Source organism: Arvicola amphibius, chromosome 4, assembly GCF_903992535.2.
Source record: "Arvicola amphibius chromosome 4, mArvAmp1.2, whole genome shotgun sequence".
Lineage (NCBI taxonomy): Eukaryota > Metazoa > Chordata > Mammalia > Rodentia > Cricetidae > Arvicola > Arvicola amphibius.
In genome coordinates, this window is record NC_052050.1 from 134,283,440 (window position 1) to 134,305,252 (window position 21,813).

Genomic DNA, 21,813 nt, shown 5'->3' on the forward strand with positions numbered 1-21,813 from the left:
TCCCACCGGCCTGGGTGCACTCAATTCCAGGTCCCCAGAGCCCAAACAGGCTGAGCTGTGGGATTTTGTGGCCCCAAAGACGGGAGGATGAGGCAGGGGGAGGGGGTGAGGATTCTGGGTGCAAGCTGGGAAGGGACAGGAAGAGAGAGGCCTATTTTTGGTTTTTCGAGACAGGGTTTCTCTGTGGCTTTGGAGCCTGTACTGGAACTAGCTCTTGTAGACCAGGCTGGTCTCGAACTCACAGAGATCCGCCTGCCTCTGCCTCCCGAGTGCTGGGATTAAAGGCATGTGCCACCACCGCCTGGCTTAGCAGAATTTTTTTTATGCCAGAGTAATAGAGAGTGGAAGAGTATATCTTCCTATTTCATAAGCAAATTAGCAAGGCCATCTTCTAGCTAGCTTCATTTTGATCTTCTTTCTTCCTCATACTCCCCCTCTCACACATACATTTGTGTGCATGCACACACACACATACACAAATTTAAATGCTCAATATATTCACACAAACTCAAAATGTGTGCATACAAAAAAAATCTGTTCATATAAGACTCACAAACAACCAACTACTTATAAATGTGTCTGAACATCAATCTTTAGTCCTCCTATTATTTAATCAACCCATCATATAGCAAAATTTTTGGTCACTGCTATACTTAACTAAAGACATGTTTAAGAAAATGATAGAAAATTACTCAAATTAAATGCAAAGCAAATGGTAAGTGAGCATCTGACAGAATTATAATAATTAACATTGGAAAAGGGAAAAACAACAAGAAAGAAGACACTAGGTACTTCAGAAGAGAACATGGGTATTAAACAAGGCCCCAGGAAGGGGGTGAAATGCGTCTCTGTTGAGAAATGACTTTTAGAAGGATGCCCACACTGCAAATATAGTCAACAGTACAACCCTAGTCAAGGGTAACCCTTGTCATAGTCTCAAGAAAGACCATGATTCAATCCCCAGCACAAAAACCAAACAGACACCTGTACCTACTCTCATGTTCCAAACTCTAAAATACAAACAATAACTGAAAATATCCTATTCAATTATCATACAATTTCACAGAAAAACAATCACCAAAAAAACCTACCAGTTTTGTTTTCTTCTTTGTTGCTTTCCAAAAACCATGAAAGTTTGTAATTAAAAGCTAAATTTCAAAGTCATGACTAATTATGAGCTAGAGAGAGGACTCGGCAGTTAAAAGTATGTGCCTTTTTGTAGAGGACTCAGTTCACTTCTCAGCATAGCATGGGCAGTAATTCTGTCATCAGGAGATCCAACACGCTCTTCTGGCCTCTGCTGGCACCCATAAGCGTGTGACACCCACAATACCACCCTACACACACCCACAAATCATAAATAAAATATTTTTAAAAAAATAGCGGTGAGATTAGTTATTAGGATATTATCAGTTGAAAATGTAATTTTGACACATTTTCACAAAGACAATCCAAAGCCTTTTTTATTTTTTACTATGAAATACTGTTAGTCATTTAAACTTCATTCCTAAGTAGGTCTCCTACAAAGCACTATTTGAAGAAAAAGGAACCTAGTATATTTGAGGAATAGTTAACTAGGTTTTACTATTAAGTGAGTAAGTACCTATTTTGGGGCACAATGGCAAACAAGGTTCCACGGAAGATTGGAAGATAAAGGACCATAACCTATTATTTAGCTGAATCTAAAAGTAAAAGGAGTACTATGAAACATGCACACTGAACTGTGCTCAGCAGGGTTAAGGAAAGGATTACAAAATTGAGGCATAGGTATCGTGAAAAAGATGTTACCTCCCGTCCTGTTTGTAAAGAAAAATTCAAATTAAAATAACATTTCCTAGTCTGCCCTACGGCATTTTTCAGGACTTTTACAGTAGGGGTAGACACTGAAATTTGCTTCTAATCCATAGAAACATTCTTTTAGATGCCATGATAACAAAATTCTGGCAACACAATTTCTGTCTCTCATGTAAGAAGGAGACATCCATTAAACATCTATTGAGTCCCATGCTTTAGTCTAGACATGCACATCCTCCTCTAAGTGTTCAAACAACATCATGTTCTGACAGTGGGGTCCAGAGAAGACACTGAGAATGTAGGCTCAGTGGTTATTAATAAATACTAGAGAGAAGTGTGTTCTCCATGAACAGTACCTCCCAAGATGCAAACTCAGGGGAAATGTGCTACTCTGAAGTGAGCGTATTTAAATGCACAGAAAGAGATGGGATTTGACATAATGGTTTATTTTAATAAGCTATCTAAGTAAGAAACTGGATATTCTCCTCAGTGCCTTCAGAAAACAAGCTCTACGAATAGCTATTTGGTCAGTGAGGCTGGTATTTTTACATCTCACCTCAGACCTGTGAAATAGTAACTTGTCATTGTTGGAGTCATGAAAATGTTGCACTTTGCACTAGGAAACAACAAAAAAATCAACTGGACTTGTGTGTATCCCTTCTATATTCCTAGTCTAATGGGCACACTAACACTGGAACTTACGGGAAGCCTGGAACGCCATACCGGTGAGACCCTGCAACAGAAAGTGGATGGTGTCAGCGAAGGGAGGGGGAGAGATGCACTCCAATGGCCTAGGGCTGTTATATAGCCCTGATGAACACGAGACAGACAAGAAAATGTCATCTAGCTCATAGCTATAAAAAGAAAATTGATAATAAGTATCTCTGGCACGCCATTAAGACAATTTAGGGGAAATGCATAATGCAGTATGTTGAATGGAATGATAAGGTACAGCAGGAAAATGACGTGAGAAGTCTTTCTCTCCAACTGTCCATAAATAGGTTCACTGTCAATGCACAAACACTGGTTATTAAAAAGACATAAGCTCAGAGGCTGGAGAGATGGCTCAGTGGTTAAGAGCACTAGCTGCTCTTTCAGAGGACCTAGGTTCAATTCCCAGCGCCCACAAGGCAGCCCAAACTGTCTGTAACTCCAGTTCTAGGGCATCCAACACTCTTACACAGACTATATACAGGCAAAAACAGTAGCAAACATACATACATACATCTTTAAAAGAAAAAGACACACACACTCACTTGCCTAGCACGCACAGGCCCTAGGTTTAATTTGTAGCACTGAAAGAAAAAAGTAGGTTTCATTGGATCTGTACAATAAGCACACAAAGTTGAAAATTTTGTTAAAATGTTATCTTAAAATTCTATACTAGTCAGTCTTGGTAATAGTAGCAAAGACAAAAGATTCTGTAGTTTTCTTTCCCACAATACTGTCTACTGGCAGCTGAATGAAGATGTTCATACAAATATTTCAAACGATACAAAAGGTACTTATTTTTCCCATTTTATGGGAAGAGAAATAACTCAAAGATAATATGGCCACCATAACTTAGGTGTCTAACATGCTCTTCATCAGGGAGTTGAATCGAGAACATATCTACCATAAATCTTACAAAGGTAGATAATGTCAGCCACAGAAACAAATGAGAACTTTGTACCTGGTATTTAAAATAAACACTGTTTTCAAAAAAGTACAAATAAATACCTGATAGAGTAATGGTTTCGCCTATGACAAAGGAGTAGAAAACATTGCTCTATGTTCTTGATATAAGAAAATTGATTAAAGCATGCATTGTCAGATAATTGCAGGAACACTAAAAATCAGTCCATTTAAATTTTGAACTTTAACTGCTCATTCTCCCCATGATCCCTACAAGTATTACTCTCTGAAAGTTGTAGAGTAGTTGATGAGTACCCTAATACTGTGGGTAAGTGAGCACTTTAAAACAGTTCTCACCACTTACAACCACTGATTCTGCATCTTGTGGGTAGTATGTAATATTAGAATTGTGCACCTTAAAACCAGGGTGAGGCTGGACCTTGTCCACCAGGGACCTGCCTGCTCCCATTCCCCGTGTTATACTCATCCTCTGCTCCCCCACATCATGTGCTTCTTTACCAGCATGCAGATAAGGGGCTTTCTGACAACTACACCAGTGTTCGCCACCGAGTTAGGAAAGTCCTGTAATATGTCCAGAAGGAAAGATGACTGTTGATAAATAAGACATACAACAGGTAACAGACAGACAGACAGCAGGAGATGGGTGACAGACACACTCTTCTTGTGGTCTTGCTTCTCTGAGTAAAAGCTGATATAAAATATTATTGCTGCTTTAATGTCAATCATTGCTAAATGTATGAAATAATGCTACCTTGTACTGTCATACATGTTGATTTATGCTTATTTTATAAGCTAATATTTAAGAATATGTAAATGCTAAAAATGTAACTTTAGTATACCTAATTGTAAAATAATACCAAATGACCCACACCTAAATTACAGATGAACTCTGTGATATAAATGAATAACACTCCCATAACTATATTAATGTTCAAGGTATATATCTGTAGACATAAATCCTTAATTCGCTGACATAGAAAAGGAAGGCAGGCCTGGCCTAATGTGGTGAAGATAGAAAAGATTTTAAAGGATGGAGTTCAATGGGGGTAGCTTACTGTAAGAAAGCAAACAGGCATGCCCTAAACTGCTACAGCATGCTGAGATCTGTGATGGGCTTCCAAGAACGAAAAGCAACATACCCAGCAATGAACAAACTACACACAGCCAGTGTGGTGGCAAAAACCTATAATCCCAGCACTCGGGAGGCTGAGGCAGGCGGATCTCTGTGAGTTCGAGGCCAGCCTGGTCTAAAAGAGCTAGTTCTAAGACCAGCTCCAAAGCTACAGAGAAAACCTGTCTCGAAAAAATAGATATACACAGAAAACTGAGCCCTGCAACTACCTCCAAGGAACTAGATTCTCCCCACAAACTTGCCTGATGGATCTAGAAGTCCCAGATTGACTCAAAATGACCACGCCTTCCTTTTAGCCACTGAAGGTCACTACTGTAAGTGCTGGATTTGAGATAATTTTATGCTACCTGGAGGTCTAAGACAAAATAAACCCTTTGTTCTTCTTTATTCTTTGTATTTGGTCTGAGTTTTATAATAGCAACAGAGAAGTAATTCAATTCAACAAAATTTCTTTTCCTCAAGCCAAATTACCTATTCTTACATAGCTTTCTAAAATTTTGTTAGACTGGCAGAGAGACCAACAGTCCATGAAACGATAAAAATAGGTTAGATGATTAGGCTAACAGCACCAAATAGCAATAATTAAATACAATGGTACATGCCTACCATGCGTTAACAAGACCGTTCTGCTAGTTATTCAGCAAACTGGACAAACTGACATTGTAAGCTTCAGCATAACAGTAACAACAACAAATTCCTGCCTCTGACTCAGTGACTGAAATATGCAGCCATTCCAAATTCAAAAATATAGGAAAGTGTGATTTGTTTATGTGTTCCCAAAACATTCCACCCTAAGACCCAATCACCAACATGAGAGGGGAGTCTTCATAGGGTTAGTACCTCCATTTTTAAAACAGTTCCACCATCCTTCTGTAATGACCTAGGGGGCTGTTTCTACTTAAAGCACATCAACATCTCATTCTTCGGATGACCAAGGAGTCAGTCAAGGCGAGATAAAAAGCTTAGCATCTCTACTTTCCTTTGACTTCTGCCCCGTTTACTGGTTTCCATGTTTAACACTCTGGGTCTGAGTCCTGTCCCACTCCATGAGTAAGCCTGTCAGTTTTTATGGTACACTCACCCACAGCTGGTAACTACTCCCCTTTTCAAGATGGAGAACAATATGCTTATAGTTAAAATAATGAGACAGCTGCATACATCCCACACTCCAAGGCGCAGGGAGCATCACAGAGGAAGGCCAAAGGGAATGTACGAGCCAGGGCACGGGGAGATGCACCGCACAGAGGTCTCTCTGGGCAGCACTTATGCTCACTGCAGTGTGGGTGTTATCTGTTCAAAACTCGGCCTATTACCATTTCAGCATGGATGGGGGAGGGGCTTGTAAGTTTCCACCCCTTTCTGGAGGAATGTTAACAGTTTACAGTTGTTGGGGAAGGGAGTGGCATTTTCTCCTTTAGTGTAGTCGCAGATAAGTCGCCTTTGCTCCAGTAAATAACTTCCCATCCAGACAAGGACAAAAAACTCTAATTGAACCCAGTGAATGGCACACAAAGTAACATGAAAGTAGCAGGCAGACTTGCTGAAAGAGTCACTAAGTGTAGGGGGAAGAATGAGGTGACAATAACTACATCCATCACGTGAGAATATGAACTGTCAAAGCAATGCTTACAAATGTTTGGAACTTCATCTTCCAGAATTTGGTCTGCACGCTTACATACATTTCCACTATTTGTGGAGAGCAGCAGGAAAAAGGAAGAAATGTCATCTGAACGTCAGGGACACTTCCTCCACCTGGAACAACGCCACCACATGAAGATCTGTAAAAAGTTACCATCTACGAGAAGGTCCCCTCCTCCAATCAAATGGCAAATCTGATGACAAAACGATTATGGACATCCCAGGCCCCCAGACTGACACTTCTACTGCTTTGAAGCTAGTCTCCACTGGACAGAGGTCCCAATCGACTAATATGCTACCACATACATGTTAGAAAGCCGAGAAGCTGAAAGCAGCCCTGAACCACGTTTCTTTCTTTCAAGGCTAATACACCTCTTCAATTTGCATTCCTTCATCCTACCTTTTGTCCCCTGGCTCTATCAATTTTCTCTTCCTTTTAGCTTCTTTTCCAGCTACCATCTGCTAAATTCTGCTCCCATTCAGAGCAAAATTGCTTGCTGCGTTGCTCTCTTTTCCTCACAACCTACTTATTCACTAACTGGATGCATCCTGATCACTACAATAAAATTATTCTTGTTAAATCCAAAGGATTTTTTTTTTAACAATACAGCAGCCACCACTTGTTACTGGTGATCTGTCCTTGAAGTATTCTCTTCTGCGACATCCAAACTCAGGCAGGGTCCTTCCTAGCTCTCTAGCAGTCCAGTTCTTCCACATGGATACTATTGGAACAACACCAAAATACTGGCATGTTTCAGGATTTGGTACTAAGGCTTCAAGTATGAACAGCCACGATTCAATAATTATGCTAATGAATTCCAAATTCATTTTATCATCAACCCAAGCTGCACATAAGTTCTACTGTCACCAAACATGCAGCTTTGATTTTCACAAAGGCATCTCACAAATTAAAAACGAAACACATTATCTTCCTTTCCATTTACTATTTCAGTAAGCACAATCGTCCTTTAATCAAAAGCTATAATCACCATTCTTGTCTCCACCCTCACCTGACACAATCAATTACCAATGCTGTCTTGTCTGGTTCCTAAGCAGCTCTGCAAACCATCCATCTTTTTCCCTTACTTCACTACCACAACTAAGTTCAAGTCAACATGACCTCATACTTCTGCAATATCTCCTGAGAACCCACTGTTACTTTTTCTAATCTTGCATCCCATCAAAGCTATTCTCCACATCACACTCAGAGAAATACTTCTAAATATAAGCTTCACCTCCAAATACAAAACCCTTCCAGTCTACCTGCTGATTTTTAGGATGAAGATGTATACTTTTACTTAGCCCTGTGGATTCCCTGGGACTTGACCCCAAGCTTCCATTCTACTTGCAACCCATGATTCCTCCATATAGTGCTTATTAGTCTTAGGAACGACTTCGAGTTCTTTAAATCTGCTATGCTTTGTCCTATTTTGAGCCCTTTAAAAACACTTTTTCTTCACATTTGCCTGGCGCACTCTTCCTTTTCACCAGTTCACATCCCTTAGGTTTCTGTCCTGTTTGCAGCTTCCCCCATGTCCTAGTTCACTTTCTGTTGCTGTGATAAAACACTGAGCAGAGCAACTTGGGGAGGAAAGGGGTCACTCAACCGTACAGTGTACAGTCCCTTCTGAAGAGAAGTCAGGGCCAGAGCCTAAGGCAGGAACTGAAGCAAAGATCACAAAGGAATAATGTTTACTACCTGGCTTCCTCTGGTTTGTTCAGGTACCTTTCTATACAACCTAGATCCACCTGTTCAAAAATGGCTCCACAGTGAGCTACACCCTTCTACATCAATTAGTTACTAAGAAAATGACCAATCTGATAAGGCACTCCTCAGTTAGGATTCCCTCTCCCCAGGTACGTCATTTGTGGCAAGTTATTTAAAAAAAAAATGATCCCCTACATGATATCAAAGTCCTCACTCAAGTTCATAAATTCTCACACTCTGTCTTTTCTGTATAAATTTTCTATAGAATTATAAACTATAGGAGACACCAGAAGCAGTAGTTGTTTTAGCTATTACCCTACCGCCAAAACTGGCACAATTTCTAATATGTAATACTCACCAAAAAGTGACAGAACATATCTTAGAATGGTATAGATGGCATACATGATACTTTTAAAAAATGATACTCATATACTTTGTTACTTCAACAGTATTATTTCTACTAAAATATTCAAAAAGTACAAGACATGAAAGTTACAATACACTTCAATTTTTTAAAGTCATAGACATAGAAAGCAACAGCAAAGTTTGTATTTTGCTAATAAGTTTATATTTTACTACGAAATCACAACAACATGGCTCTACAAGAAGCTCCCTGAAATCCACTATCTATTCTATCATGATGAATCTTCCGAAAATGCAAAGCCAAAAAGATGGTACTCTGTAAGGTAAACCGCAATTCACAGGTAACCTGATAAAGAAAAGAGGTACAGATAAAAGGAAAGGATGCAACTATTGCCCTCCAGTCCTTTTCCAATCAGTAAGTATCCTGTACTTCTACTCATTAAGTGTAACTTGGGCCAGGTGTAATGGCTCACACCTATAACCCCGCAATTTGGTAGAAACAGGCAGAAGCATGAGATATCCAAGAGCAATGGTTGTACTTAGACAAATTACAGCTTTTCTAAGCTTTCTGTCTATCATGAGTAACTGTTTTTATTGTCTATAAAGCAATAAAAACTTGAAAACTAAAGTGGGGGCTGGAGAGAGAGCTCAGCAGTTAAGAACGCTGACTGCTCTTCCAGAGGACCCACGTTTGGATCCCAGGACCCACATGGTAAACCAGAATCATCTCTATCCCCAGTTCCCAGGAATCAAACACCCTCTCTCAACTCCACGGGCACTGTACACATATCCAAATATATAAAACGAAAAATGAATAAACATTTTTTAAAAAGAAAAAGGAAGCTAAGATGCAGCAATAACTTACACTGCAATCGGTGGCTTTATACAAAGGTATTTGAAATGAGCAAAAAATGAGACCATAAACATGATTGCTATTTGATAGGCAAAAGCATTTAAATATAACAGTCCGGCTGTGATGAGTTCTTTGGTACTCTCTAAGGATCACACAACTCAACTAAATTGTTGAAAATTGATAGCATTTATGATTTTCTATGATAAAAAGGTTATCAGATCAAAGTATAACGGTTACCAGGAGTTAACTTCTAATATATAAAATTAACTTTGATACTCTCTGAGTTAGGGTTAATATTATTGTGATACAACATCCTGACCTACAGCAATTTGGGGAAGTAAGGGTTTATTTCACTTATATATCCTTCCCACATCAATCACTAAATAAGAAAATCCACTATCTAGGCTTCCTGCCTTCAACCAGATCATAGGAGGCATTTTTATAATTGAGGTACCCTTCTGAGAGATGACGTCAGCTTGTGTCAATGTGATATAAAATTAGCCAGCACAGATGTGTAAAGAAATTGTCATTAATAATTCCATCATCATATTTCATAATTAAAATAGAGGAAGGAGCTACATAAATAGTGACACTAGTAATTCATTATTGTTCTATAAAGTAATAAAAAGTTCAAGGCCAGACTAATCCCAACCTGGCACTGGAGTCCCAGAAAATTCTAGAGAGCTGCTGGCCTTCAGTCTACGTTAAAATCCCAGAAGTGCATGCTAATACCAGTGAAGGGGTGTTGCAGCAACAGGATCAGTGAACGTGCCAGCAAGTGTGAGGGCTGGCAAGCCGAATGGAAAAGCATCCTTCTGCCACATCCTTTCGTGTGGTCTATCACCAGAAAGAAGATGTGGTTGATGTAGAGTGAGTCATCCCACCTCAACAGATCCAATCAAGAAAATCGCTCTCCCCTGTGTCCAGATGCCTGGGTTTTAGTTAGTAGCAGATGTAGTCAAGTAGACAGCCAGGATTAGCAATTGCAAGCAGTAAGTAGAGAACACAGGAGGCAAATAAGGGCTCATTCTGGGAATGCCACAAAACACCACACTAAGAAATGTAAAGGGTAGGGGTTGGGAGATACCTCGGTGGATAAAGTACTTGTTGTGCAAACATGATGACCTGAGTCACCCCCAGAACTGATAGAAAGTGTAGGGGTGAACTTGCCACCCTAGTGCTCAGCAGGCAGGGACAGGTGCAACCCTGGAGCGAGCCTAAGCCTGAACAGGGAGCTTGGCTGGACATAGGTGAGAAGATCCATCTGAACTGTGAGCGGCACGGGTCCCTAGCTTGGAGGGCCAGAACAACAAAAACCAATAGTAATAATGAGGACAAGCTGCCCACCAGCATTCATCTCTGTACTTCCTGACAGCAGATGGAATGTGACCAGCCTCATTATACCTGCCACCATGAAAAGTTGACCCTCAAACTGTGAGAGAAAATTAACTTTCTCCCTTCCTTAAATTGTGCACCCAGTATTTTGTCAAAGAACAGTATTTAACATACCTTCATTCTTTGTGACCCACACACGTTATGGAGTTTGACCATTACTTGTAACTGAGATCTGCCTTGGCTTGATTTTACTTGTTTCAGCAACTTATAGAATCAGATACCCTAAATTCAGAGACTGTTTCGAAGTAGCCAAATAGGTTTGCTATACGGCTGCCTCAGTTTTAAATATTTGTAGGTATGAGCAAAACAAGATCCCACAAACGGAAGGATGAAACCAGACACCTGTAACTCAGCAGTTGAAAAAAAAAAAATTCAAAGCAAGGGATTTAATCAAGGCTTAACTGCATGGCCTGAGAGCATAAAACTACCACAAGAAAACTGTCAAATGTTGTGGCGGTTTGAAAGACCTGCTTAGGTTCACAGGGAGTGACACTTTTAGGGGGTGTGGCCTTATTGGAGTAGGTGTGGTCTTGTTTGAGGAATTGGCTTACTGGGGGTGGGGTATGAAGCCTTAAAAGCTCAAGCCTGCCTAGTAGATTACAGATCTCTTCCTGCTGCCTGAGGATCTAGATGTAGAACTCTCAGCTCCTTCTCCAACACCTTGTCTGCCTGCACACCGCCATGCTTCCTGCCATGGCAATAATGGACCAAACCTGAAACTATCAGACCAGCGCTAATTAAATGTTTCCTATGAGAGCTGCTGCGGTCATGGTGTCTCTTCACAGCAACAGAAACCCTAACTAGGATAAATGTTTACTCACTGTAAACAGTCACCGAATAGCTAAAGATTTTAAGTCCTCAAAAGCATGAGAAAAAGCAAAATCAGACAAACAAAATTACAGCAACTAAAAATCTTCACACACAAATTAGAGTGAATATCCTATGAAATGGAAAACAAACAACTATGAATTACATGTACGATGAGGGGTTAGCATGGAGACTATATGTGAAAGCCACAGCGGCAGGAAAATATAGTAAGTAGATTTTAAAATGGACCATAAAACGAAACAGAATTAACCAAAGGACATACAAGAGGCCAGTATGTACATGAAAAGTTTACTATCTCTTTTAAGAGAAATCAAAACACTGAGCTATCACTTTACCCAGGTAAAATGACTACAATCAGGAGCTCAACAGTGCTGGAGAAAATATGGACAACCATTCATGTTGTCAATGAGAAGGTAAACCAGTACACACACTATATAAAAACAGCATCAAGTTTCCTCAATAAACTTAAAATAAAAAAGAAATCCTAAGGCTATCAGTCACTTTCACAGGAAAGGGAATTACTGAGTCATGGAAACTACATCCCCACACACTGGCATGACATTATCTACACGTGTGCATGCACACACACACACACACACACACACACACACACACCACCTAAGTATCTTCCACACTGCTGACTGGATAAAGGAAATGTGGTACATGTACATTCTGAAATGCTATTCAGTCATAAAAAGAATACAACATGGACACGAAAAGTCAGGTTCTGTAATCGACAAGGTGACTCCACAGAAGTGCAGAGAACAGTAGTGAGTGTGGCCTGTGGAGAGCAGACAGAAGCCAGCATTGGGAAAGCTGGTCAATGTGTATTAACTTTAGCTAGTAAGAAGTTCTTTGTGTTCTTATATGGGAGGCTGATTAAAGATAACAATATTTTTAATAAGTTCATCATGAAATGATAAACACTAAGGAAAATCTGCTAAACCTAAGGCAAACATTATTTAGCATGTATTAAACATCACTGGAGCCTATATAATTTATATAATTTGTGTCTTTAAATACAAAGTAATAAAAATTTAACTCACTTTTTAAAAAGCACACTTCAATGGAAAGTTCCTTAAAGTATCAGCTATGAGAAGAAAAACAAAAGCATAGACATAACAATGATATTAAGTGTAAAGGGGTGCAGAGAACCTAAAACACATGTTTCTAATAACTGAGGAAAGGGATTTAGAAACATAAACCCTACATAAATCAGTAGATCTGATATGTACTCCCATTCTGTTATTTAGTCTAAAATATCATAGTCCCACTCTAGAACTCAGTTATTACCATGTCTACTTTCTCTAACATTAAAGTATACGACTCCTATGGCTGGCAATGGAAAGCTACCCTGAATTATAGTGCCATTAGTAAAGTATGGGGCCTTAATTCATCCACTCTTCCTCCCTCTAAGGATTCCAAGAGAGAATTATATAGGAAACCATGGCCAGACACAACTTATCACTCACTCCAAATTTATGACTATAAAAAGGGCCATTTATTCTCTTGGAGACTCAGATTTCTAATAAGGAGGGCCACTCAACATACACTCCTCTATAAGAGATGTCTTAATTTTATATTTTGCATAAGTGTATTTCAAATGTTAGTCAGAACTACATATCATGGAACTGGTGAAACGGGTCAATTCTTTTTTAACATATGATCTTTTAAAATTATATATGTATCTGTATCTTGGGCTGTTGCAAGGAGTAAGCTGCTTGTTGGTCCCTGGCTGCCTGGCTAGCTTAAACCTGAAATAATCACACAGAAACTGTATTATTTAAATCACTGCATGGCCCATTAGCTCTAGTTTCTTATTGGCTAACTCTTACATATTAATTTAACCCATCTCCATTAATTTGTGTATCGCCATGTGGCAGTGGCTTACCAGCAAAGTTTCAGCATGTCTGACTCTTGCCATGGCTCCATATAGTCTCCCTGACTCTGCCTCCTTTCTCCCAGCCTGCCATTTAGTCCCCTCCCCCACCGTCTACCTAAGTTCTGCCCTATCAACAGACCAAGGCAGTTTCTTTATTTATTACCCAATAAAAGCAACACATAGACAGAAGGAACTCCCACACCATTGGGCAGGATGAATTGTTATAGCAAATTACCATATATGAAATATCTTAGTTTGCTTTTTATTGTTGAGATAAAACAGGACTAAAAGCAATTTGTGGGAGAAACTGTTTCTTTAATCTTACAGTCCCCCTGGAGGTAGGAACTGCAGCTTATGGACTTGCTCCTACTGGCTTGCTTGGTCAACTTTCTTATACACCCCAGGGTGACCAGCCCAGAGGTAGCACCACCCACAGTGGTGGCTGACCCTTCAACATCCATCATTAATCATAAAAATGTCCTACAGTCACTTTCTCAAATGACTTTCCTCTTCTCAGGTAGCTCTCTAACTTGTGTCAAGTTGACAAAAAAAAAAAAAAAAACAACAACAATAATAACAAAAAAGAACAGGACACAAAGGGACTCAAAATAGGAATCTGGAACTCTAACACCAGGTGTCAATATGGTCAGGTTCTGGTGAGGATTCTCTATCAGTTGTCAGACCCGTCCATGGCAGAGAGAGGGAAGCTCTCTGCAGTCGCTTTCATAAGGCCTGGGGAGTCACTGATGAGTGGCTGAAGAGTCAGGACCTAATCACTTACCAACATCGCCATCTCTGCAGCTATCACACTATCACACTGGGGTCAGGAATGGAAACCGTGAGTTCTAGAGGGCACAAGCATCCACTCCACTGCACACTCTAAGTGAGAGCATAATGGAGCTTGTCTGCTGCTCCTTAGGTACCATTTGCTAACATACTTAAACTCATTTTCAACTCCCAATCTGTTACATTCAGCACAGTATACTAAGGTATCTGTTCATTATTTTAACAGATTCCTCAGTTTATAACCAATTGTATATCGTCTTTAAATTTGCCACAAAATCCCTACAGATAAAAGATGTGACTTGCCAATGCTTGGCTCCATCTCCACCGAAGATTCTGTACCTGACAATGTTAAGCCGTCTCTAAAAGCACACTTCTAAAATAAACAGCAACATTCCCATTAAGTCCGCCCAGCTTATTTAACCTACACTAGTGTGCATTTTTCCATACATATACTTGATTATCTGATGGTAACATAAAAGAAAATGTGTCTTTCTCATCTTCAAATGTCAAACACAATAAATAGTTTTATATAATCAACTAAAAGTATAATAACAACCATTCCAATTAGAACTTCCTTTCATCTTTCTGTCCTATTTTTTGTTCATTGTTTTCTTTAGAGACTATTCTAGGTATATTAGAACCTAATGCTTTCAAATCACCTCATAAACTTACTGTTGACCTTTCCTTCCAAAGCTAAAAAGAAATATAGAGACAGGAAGAGAGAACCCAATCACTATGAAAAATCACTTAGGCTTCTGAATAACATTTTGCAGCTTTAATATTTGTTCTAAATATGTGTTTATATATCTACATAAAAGTATGCTACTTTTAAGAAACACTTCATAAAACCATGTATAAATCCCCAGAAAATTTTGTGCAGCCAGCTTCCCAGTGCTCTATACCCAAAACTCAGGATAAGAACTACCGTGATACATATACAAGTAATTGGATAAAAATCAAATTCTTGAATGATGAGAATTATATCCATTAAAATAGAACTATTAATAGCAAGGAGAAACCAGAAAGGCCAGACCAGAGAAAAGAAAAAAGGTTCCTTTTTAGACTTGTTCAATGCCAGATGCCCCAAATTTTGCCCAAAATATATTAATAAAAACTAACCTGATACCAGCAAAAACTTCACCCACTGGTAACGCACATATACAACAACAAATATTTGGTTTTCCTCATCATCTTGTTTTCTAACAAAGCTTGATTACTCCTACACTTAATCAAAGGGAAATTCTTTATCTCAGTGAGATTGCCACGGTGCTTCAAGGGGGATTCTTCTGGAAATAAGAACATGCAAAAAAAATTGTACTAACAGTCACAGGCATTACAGCTCAAATCCAAGCCCAGCAAATATTCAGGATGGCAAAGAGTGAAGAAGCAAGAAGGTTAAAAGCAGTCTATGAGAATGTGCATGCGGCAGACGTGGCTGTGGACGAAAACACCCTCCTGATGATCCTTTTGACAAGGCTCTTATCTCTAATATGACAATGCTTTTCTTCATGGAATTCTGTAGAACACAAGGCCCTGACACCCACAGATAAGCACTAGAGAAACCAGAATTGGTAAACACACAGGTTTGTTCCTTCAAGAGAAGAAACTGACACCTGTTTCCCCGGAAGGCTGAAGTAGATGTTGTTTGATAACCCGGTGATCTTTGCTAGTCTGTGGAGTCATCCCTCACCTGAATCCCCAAAATCCAAGGCACTGCTTCTCAGCCAATAGAACCCATCCTTGTGATTATTACAAACCCTTCCTGCCTAAACCCTTATGCTGAGCACCGTTTCTCAGTCAATAGAACCCATCCTTGTGGAAAAGGTCACAGGAGTTTGCTACAGAGATGTACTTTGCAAGGAAGTTTCGATGCCTTGATGCCTTAAACTTAGATGTGATAACTTTTTTCCAAAATTTTACTGTGTTTAAATATGTTTTAAAAAATAAACCTCTTGGTTCCAAACTCCAGAAGCTTAGGCCAATACTGGCTAAGTTGTGTTGAACTGGACAGAGTTTCATTCTTACCTCACCCAGAGAGCTCCCCTGCTAGCTGTAGTGCTGGCAGGGACCCCCACGGGTTTCTACATAGCCTGTGACAGACTGACTTGGTTTTGGACTATCTTCTCAAGAATGCTTGTAAAGTCTAGCCATGATGGAGCCTGCACCCTGGAAGGGGATGAGGGGAAGGGAGTTTATCTTCAAGCTTAATAAAAATAATGTTTCTCTCTAAGGAAAAGGTCAAAAAAAAAAAAAAAAGATTTGGGTTCCTTAACCTCAAGGTTCCTTTCCTGCAATGAAACTCACTACAGGGATGAGCGACCTCTTTGGGCAATCCTTTCCTTGTCTTCTGTCATAGGAAGGTAAAGCAACTAGTAAAAATGCTGACACTCTGATTCAAATCTCCTGGAAATGGCAGTAAGTTTATTGAACTCTATCAAAATACTGCTGTTGTGAGTGATAACCTTGTGTGTACTAGAGTCCTGGGATAATGCGCCACAGAAAGGACAGAGAAGCGTGATCGCAGCACCCATCCTGAGGGTCCACAGGCAGTAGGGAACAGCAGTCAGCTGAGTTGAGGCAGCAGCACTGTGGAGCAGCAACAAAAGGGAAATTTCCTAGAGATCCACAGTAGAGTCAAAACAACAGTAGACCGTGAGGCAGCAGCAGGGACAGCAAAAGAAGCAAAAGTCACAACACAAGAGCCACAGCAAAAGAGGTAGTTGGACAGTTCCAGAGTCACCGTGACAGGAACGCAGAAAGTAAGGCAGGAGGAGACAAAAAGGCAAAGGCTGAAGGAAAGGAACTGTAGGGAAGAAAACCCACAGGTACTGGAAACTAAAAAGATTCCAGGAGCTTACAAGCTTACAAGCCAAAGGTCTTAGGTACAATAGGCCAAGGATGTGTAACACTGGCAACAGTCAAGGGCCTGGGAAATCCCAGCACTAGCAGCTGTCATGGGCTGTGCTCTCTCAGACCTCCCCAATTCATTGGCTGAGGGATCTCAGTACCCTAGGCCTCCTGGAGAGCTCTAACACTGTGGGTTTGCATCTGTTACTACTACTGTTGTCCGTAGCTGCTCACTGCTACCAAACACCACCACCACCAAAACACAAAACTGTCAGATGAGCACGGAAAGAGCTTCCCCTCGCCAACCCAGTATTTCTATATCCACAGAGCACATGGACCATGGCTGATGAGAACAGAACCATTCAGTGCTGTTACGAGGAATTGCATGTCTTCTGCCTGCCATCCCCTCTGAAACAGTGGCAGCAAGGAGACTCGGTTTGGGCTGTTCACGATAAGGCCTGTTGTTTTCAATTAGCCTTCAACTCGCTGTCAGATCACAGCTAAATTAAATGACAATCTTGACACGCATGTGGGTATCAGCCGGTTATTTACTAGACAGTTTTGAAATTTGTACTATAGCTGCAAACTTTTTCCTCTACTTGAGTTTTTGGCTGAAAATATACTACTTACCAATATTCGGTAAAACATTCAAATCTCTCACAGATGAACCATTAGAAACAACTGGAGATTACTATGCATTCCCGTATAAACGCTCTTTACAGACAGACATAAAAGGCAACGGAAATGTTTCAGTGAGGACAGGGGGAAAATTGGTCCTCTCTCTACCTGTGAGCAATTCCGGCTTCCATACTACATACTCCTGTCATCCACACACTGCAGCCCATTAACGAGTCACATTCTGAGCAAGTGGGAGAGATTACTGTAACAGACACTTCTGATGTTTGGCAAAGTCATTAGGTACACTGCAAGGCTTTTTATAACTTATAATCAGAAGAGGTCATTAAAAAATAAAAACAATTCTAAATGAAGGTGATTAACTAACTGGTAAGGGTTAATGATATAGAAAACAAGAAAAAAGCAAAGTTTCCCACAAATTCTTATCACTTAGCATGAAAAGGGTTCAAAGTTGGTTGATAATGGCTATAGTCAATGTAATTATAGGAAATAACTAAAAAGATCTTCAATTGTCTCTAGCTACTCAGTTATTTCTCGAGTATATTCCAAAACAAAAGATATAACACAACTCATTTTAAGGAATGTAAGTGTCATTTCGTGAAGAAATGTGTGCAAACACATGTACAAGGTGTACAAAAACACACACCAATGCATGAACTAACTCTTATATGATGGAAAAGCAGGGCGCTTCAACAACCTAAGGATTTTAGATTTCAAGTGTTTGGCAATATGGTAATTTATTAGAGAGGCATACGGTTTATTTTGTAGAGTTTACTTAAGAAAATAAAAAAATTAAAAAGAAAAAAATCTAACTTTCATTTGAGAACCCCATCATATTATACTTTACTTTACACAAACATCACATAGGAGAAGCCAGAACTATTTTTCATTTGCTGGTATGTCTGAGGCACTGTGGTGGAATCTTTTTACACTCTTAACCTCAGAATCCTAAGACGGACGTACTTGGTGTCTGGATTTGAAAATAAGCACAGTAAACTTCAAGATTAAATGCTTGCCGGGGTCTAAGCAGAGATCCAGTCGCAACTGAACCTATCTATCTATGACTCAAAAATCCACAACAGCTGTTGCTATCATAATCCATATGAAAAGCAAACACAACCCATTTTGCCAGCTTAACTTCAGACTTTAACATGGCTTCCTACCTTTCAAAGAAAATGTGTTCATGCCAAAGCAGCTACTCTGATACACATGTCAGTAACATCTATTTTAAATTGTGTTCTAACCGCTGTGCTTTCTGATTCAATGTTATAGGATCTTATATTGGCAACTAGGTTCTTAGGTCAAGAAAGAAAAATAAATCTACCAGAAAAAAAAATGTTGGATTACCATTTCTCATCATTTCCAACAAAGTATGTTTTTCTTCCAGAATTAGAAGAAATCAAAGTCTGTGAACTAAATATCATTCAAAATACTCCAAGAGTTTAAGTTCCTTTGTAATATCACCATATATTATTGGTTTTCTTTTTATGACAGAGGTAATTTTGGAAGACATCCCATTTCAATCTCGAATCATGGTTTCCCCCATCTTTACATTACTGTGTCTGTGCATTCACATGTGTGGGTGTGCACATGCCAAAGCCCACATGTGAAAGTCAGAGGACGGTTTATCGGACCTGGTTTTCTCCCCCATGAGGGTTCTAGAAATGGATTCAAGTCATCAGGCTTGATGGCAAATATCTCCGCCTGCTGAGCCATCTCAGCAGTTCCTAATCTTTTCCTTTTCCAAAATATCTTGTCTAACGAATAGTTTAAGGATTTTTGAGGGAAATATGCACTTTAAGCTTAATTATTTAATTCTAGTAAGTTTCCCAATATTTTACATATTGAGATGGCCTCAGAACTGGAGATGCTGAGAACCTATGAGCCTGTAAACTATCTAATAGTTTCCCCTACAACTTACAGTCGTCATGGTGACATCTGAAGGGCAAAACAACACAAATGACAAGAAGTGTCTCATCAATTTCTATTGCCTTCTGTTTTGTATACACCCCTCCCCCCTAAAAAGAAAATGCCTACTGCAAGTCTCTTACCTTTCTCATTTAAAAATCTGGAAAATATGACACAAAATACAAAGTGCTAGAAAGTCTATCTAATTCGTGTAGAAAGTCTATCTAATTCGTGTAGAAAGTCTATCTAATTCGTGTAGAAAGTCTATCTAATTCGTGTAGAAAGGGCGATTTCAACTTACCAGCAGTTAGTCTCCAATCTCCTACCAAAATACCAACCATTTCATATGCCCGACTTTTCATGCAAAGAAAAAAAAATCAAAAGGGGAGGGAGGCATAGTTCTTAATACCGAGATTGTTTCAAGCAAAGGTGAAGAGAAGGGATTGGAGACGACTTCCCTGTTCAAGAGCACTAGTTGCTCTTCCAGAAGACCTGGGTTTGATTCCCAGCACCCACACGGTCGCTCATAAGCAGCTGTGACTCCAGGTTTAAGGGATCAGATGTTAGGAAACTCCTGGGCTACTAGGAACCCAAGTGGTGCACAGACATGCATGCCGACAAAATACACACCTAACATTTAAAAAATAATTAATGAATGAAGAGAAGAAATTACTGTTTACTCTGAGACTGTATTTCCTCTCCCTCTCTTCCCTCTCCCTCTCTCCCTCCCCCTCCCCCCTCTCTCTCCCTTCCTAAAGAAATGCTGGTAATAAACTGAACCAGAGTCAGATTATGAGACTTGTGTAATTTAACAGTAAAAGCGTCTTCCGCCATGAAAACAAACTACTCTTAACAATCTGGTCTACAGTTAGAAATACTAGTCACAATTCCACAATGAATGTTTTTGTGAAGCGACCAGACCAGACTGCCACATTAATTCTGCTGAAATGAGTTCACAAATAACTCAACAACTCATGTAGATACCTCAAATCTCACCCTCAAAATAATGGTGGGTTGAAATTGAAATCAGGAGACCCAAACTTAACAAATAAGTATAGAGTATTAAATAATATATATGCGATTGTTCTCTCTATTACACACTGAGTTAAACACAGAAATAAGCATTTAGTGCTACAAGGGTACAATTAGGAATGCAGAATAACACACTCAATATGACGTCTTAACATAAACAAGAGAGCTGAATAAGAGGTAGAGTTCCTCTGCTCTTACAAGTGCTTCCAACGGGTATTTGCACACCCAGCATATTAAGGAAATGCAAAAGCCCGGCCTACACCTGAAGCTCAGCGCAGCCATGGTCCCTAAGGCGTGGGCTTTCAGACGTCAGCCCCCAATTCCTGGATGTAGAACTAGGGTCACCCTCAGCATCCACAGCCTGAGACGCCCCAGGGGCACGCCCAACCCGCTCCCGCCCACGTGGCTCCCGCCCCCGGGCGCCAGCGCCCACATCACCGCTGCCTAGCAACGCCACGGGGCTTCCTAGCAACGCGGCCAGCTCCAGCCTGCCCGGGCCCTCAGGCGACCGCCCGCGGGATCCAATCTACCTCCTTTTTCTTCTGTCCGCCCCCGAGCTGGATGCAGAGCAGCAGCAGCAAGAGGAGGAAGGGAAAGCTGCCTGTAGGCAGGTAGCGCAACCTGCGGCCCGCCTGTCTCCTGCGTGAAGGAGCGGCCCTGGCACCCATGGCCGCAGGGCTGTGTCTCCTCCACGCGCGGTAGCCGTGCGCGCCCAGCTCCTCCCGTGCCCGCGCCCGCCGGGCCAGTCGCCAGCAGCCTCTTGGCCAAGGCCTCGGGGTGGCAGCGGCTTCTCCAGGGAGCTGGGCGGAGGCTAAGGACGCAGAGGAGGAGACTGACAGCGCATCCGGTTCACCGGCAGAGGAACCGGGAAAGGCGCGGGATGGAGCAGGAAGTGGGCGTGGCGAGGACGCGGCTCTGTGCGCGCGGCTCAGCTGCGCTCCCGGGGTCTTCCTGTGTGCCCGCAGGGCCGGAGGGCATCTGTCAGTCACCTCTGTCTGAGTGTGAGGCCGCTCTCCAAACACCCTGGGGCGCAGGAGTGTGTCATGAACCTGTTAGTCCAATCTTCCACCTGGATCATGAGGCCATCCCACTGTCTTCTAGCAACCAGGAAGCTCCATTCCCATCGATAAGTAGTTAGGAACCTCGGTGTGCCCTTTGACATTCAGCTTAGTCCCCTGGATGCATAGAAAGTGTTCTACAACTTTGCCTTGGTTTTTTTCCACCCTCCATCAAGGACCTTAGCAACCAACGTAGCTAAAAACGATTCACTCATTATTCATGGAGTGTCGACATGTTTGGAGGCCTTCTGAGCAAAAATGAAAAGAATATAATTAATGCACTTGTACATCCACTGTTTTACTCTACCTCGAGGTTTC

At 40.7% G+C, this 21,813-nt stretch overlaps 1 protein-coding gene across 1 annotated transcript in view; it reads right to left on the reverse strand.

The window, feature by feature from the left end:
* The window catches only part of Tusc3 (tumor suppressor candidate 3), a 162,314-nt gene extending 141,029 nt beyond the window's left edge, over nt 1-21,285 (reverse strand). Inside the window, exon 1 of the mRNA XM_038327288.1 lies at nt 20,968-21,285. Within this exon, the coding sequence (XP_038183216.1) occupies nt 20,968-21,105 (138 nt within the window). The 5' untranslated portion in view covers nt 21,106-21,285. The remainder of the gene's footprint in view (nt 1-20,967) is intronic.
* Between the last annotated feature and the right edge of the window lie 528 nt (nt 21,286-21,813).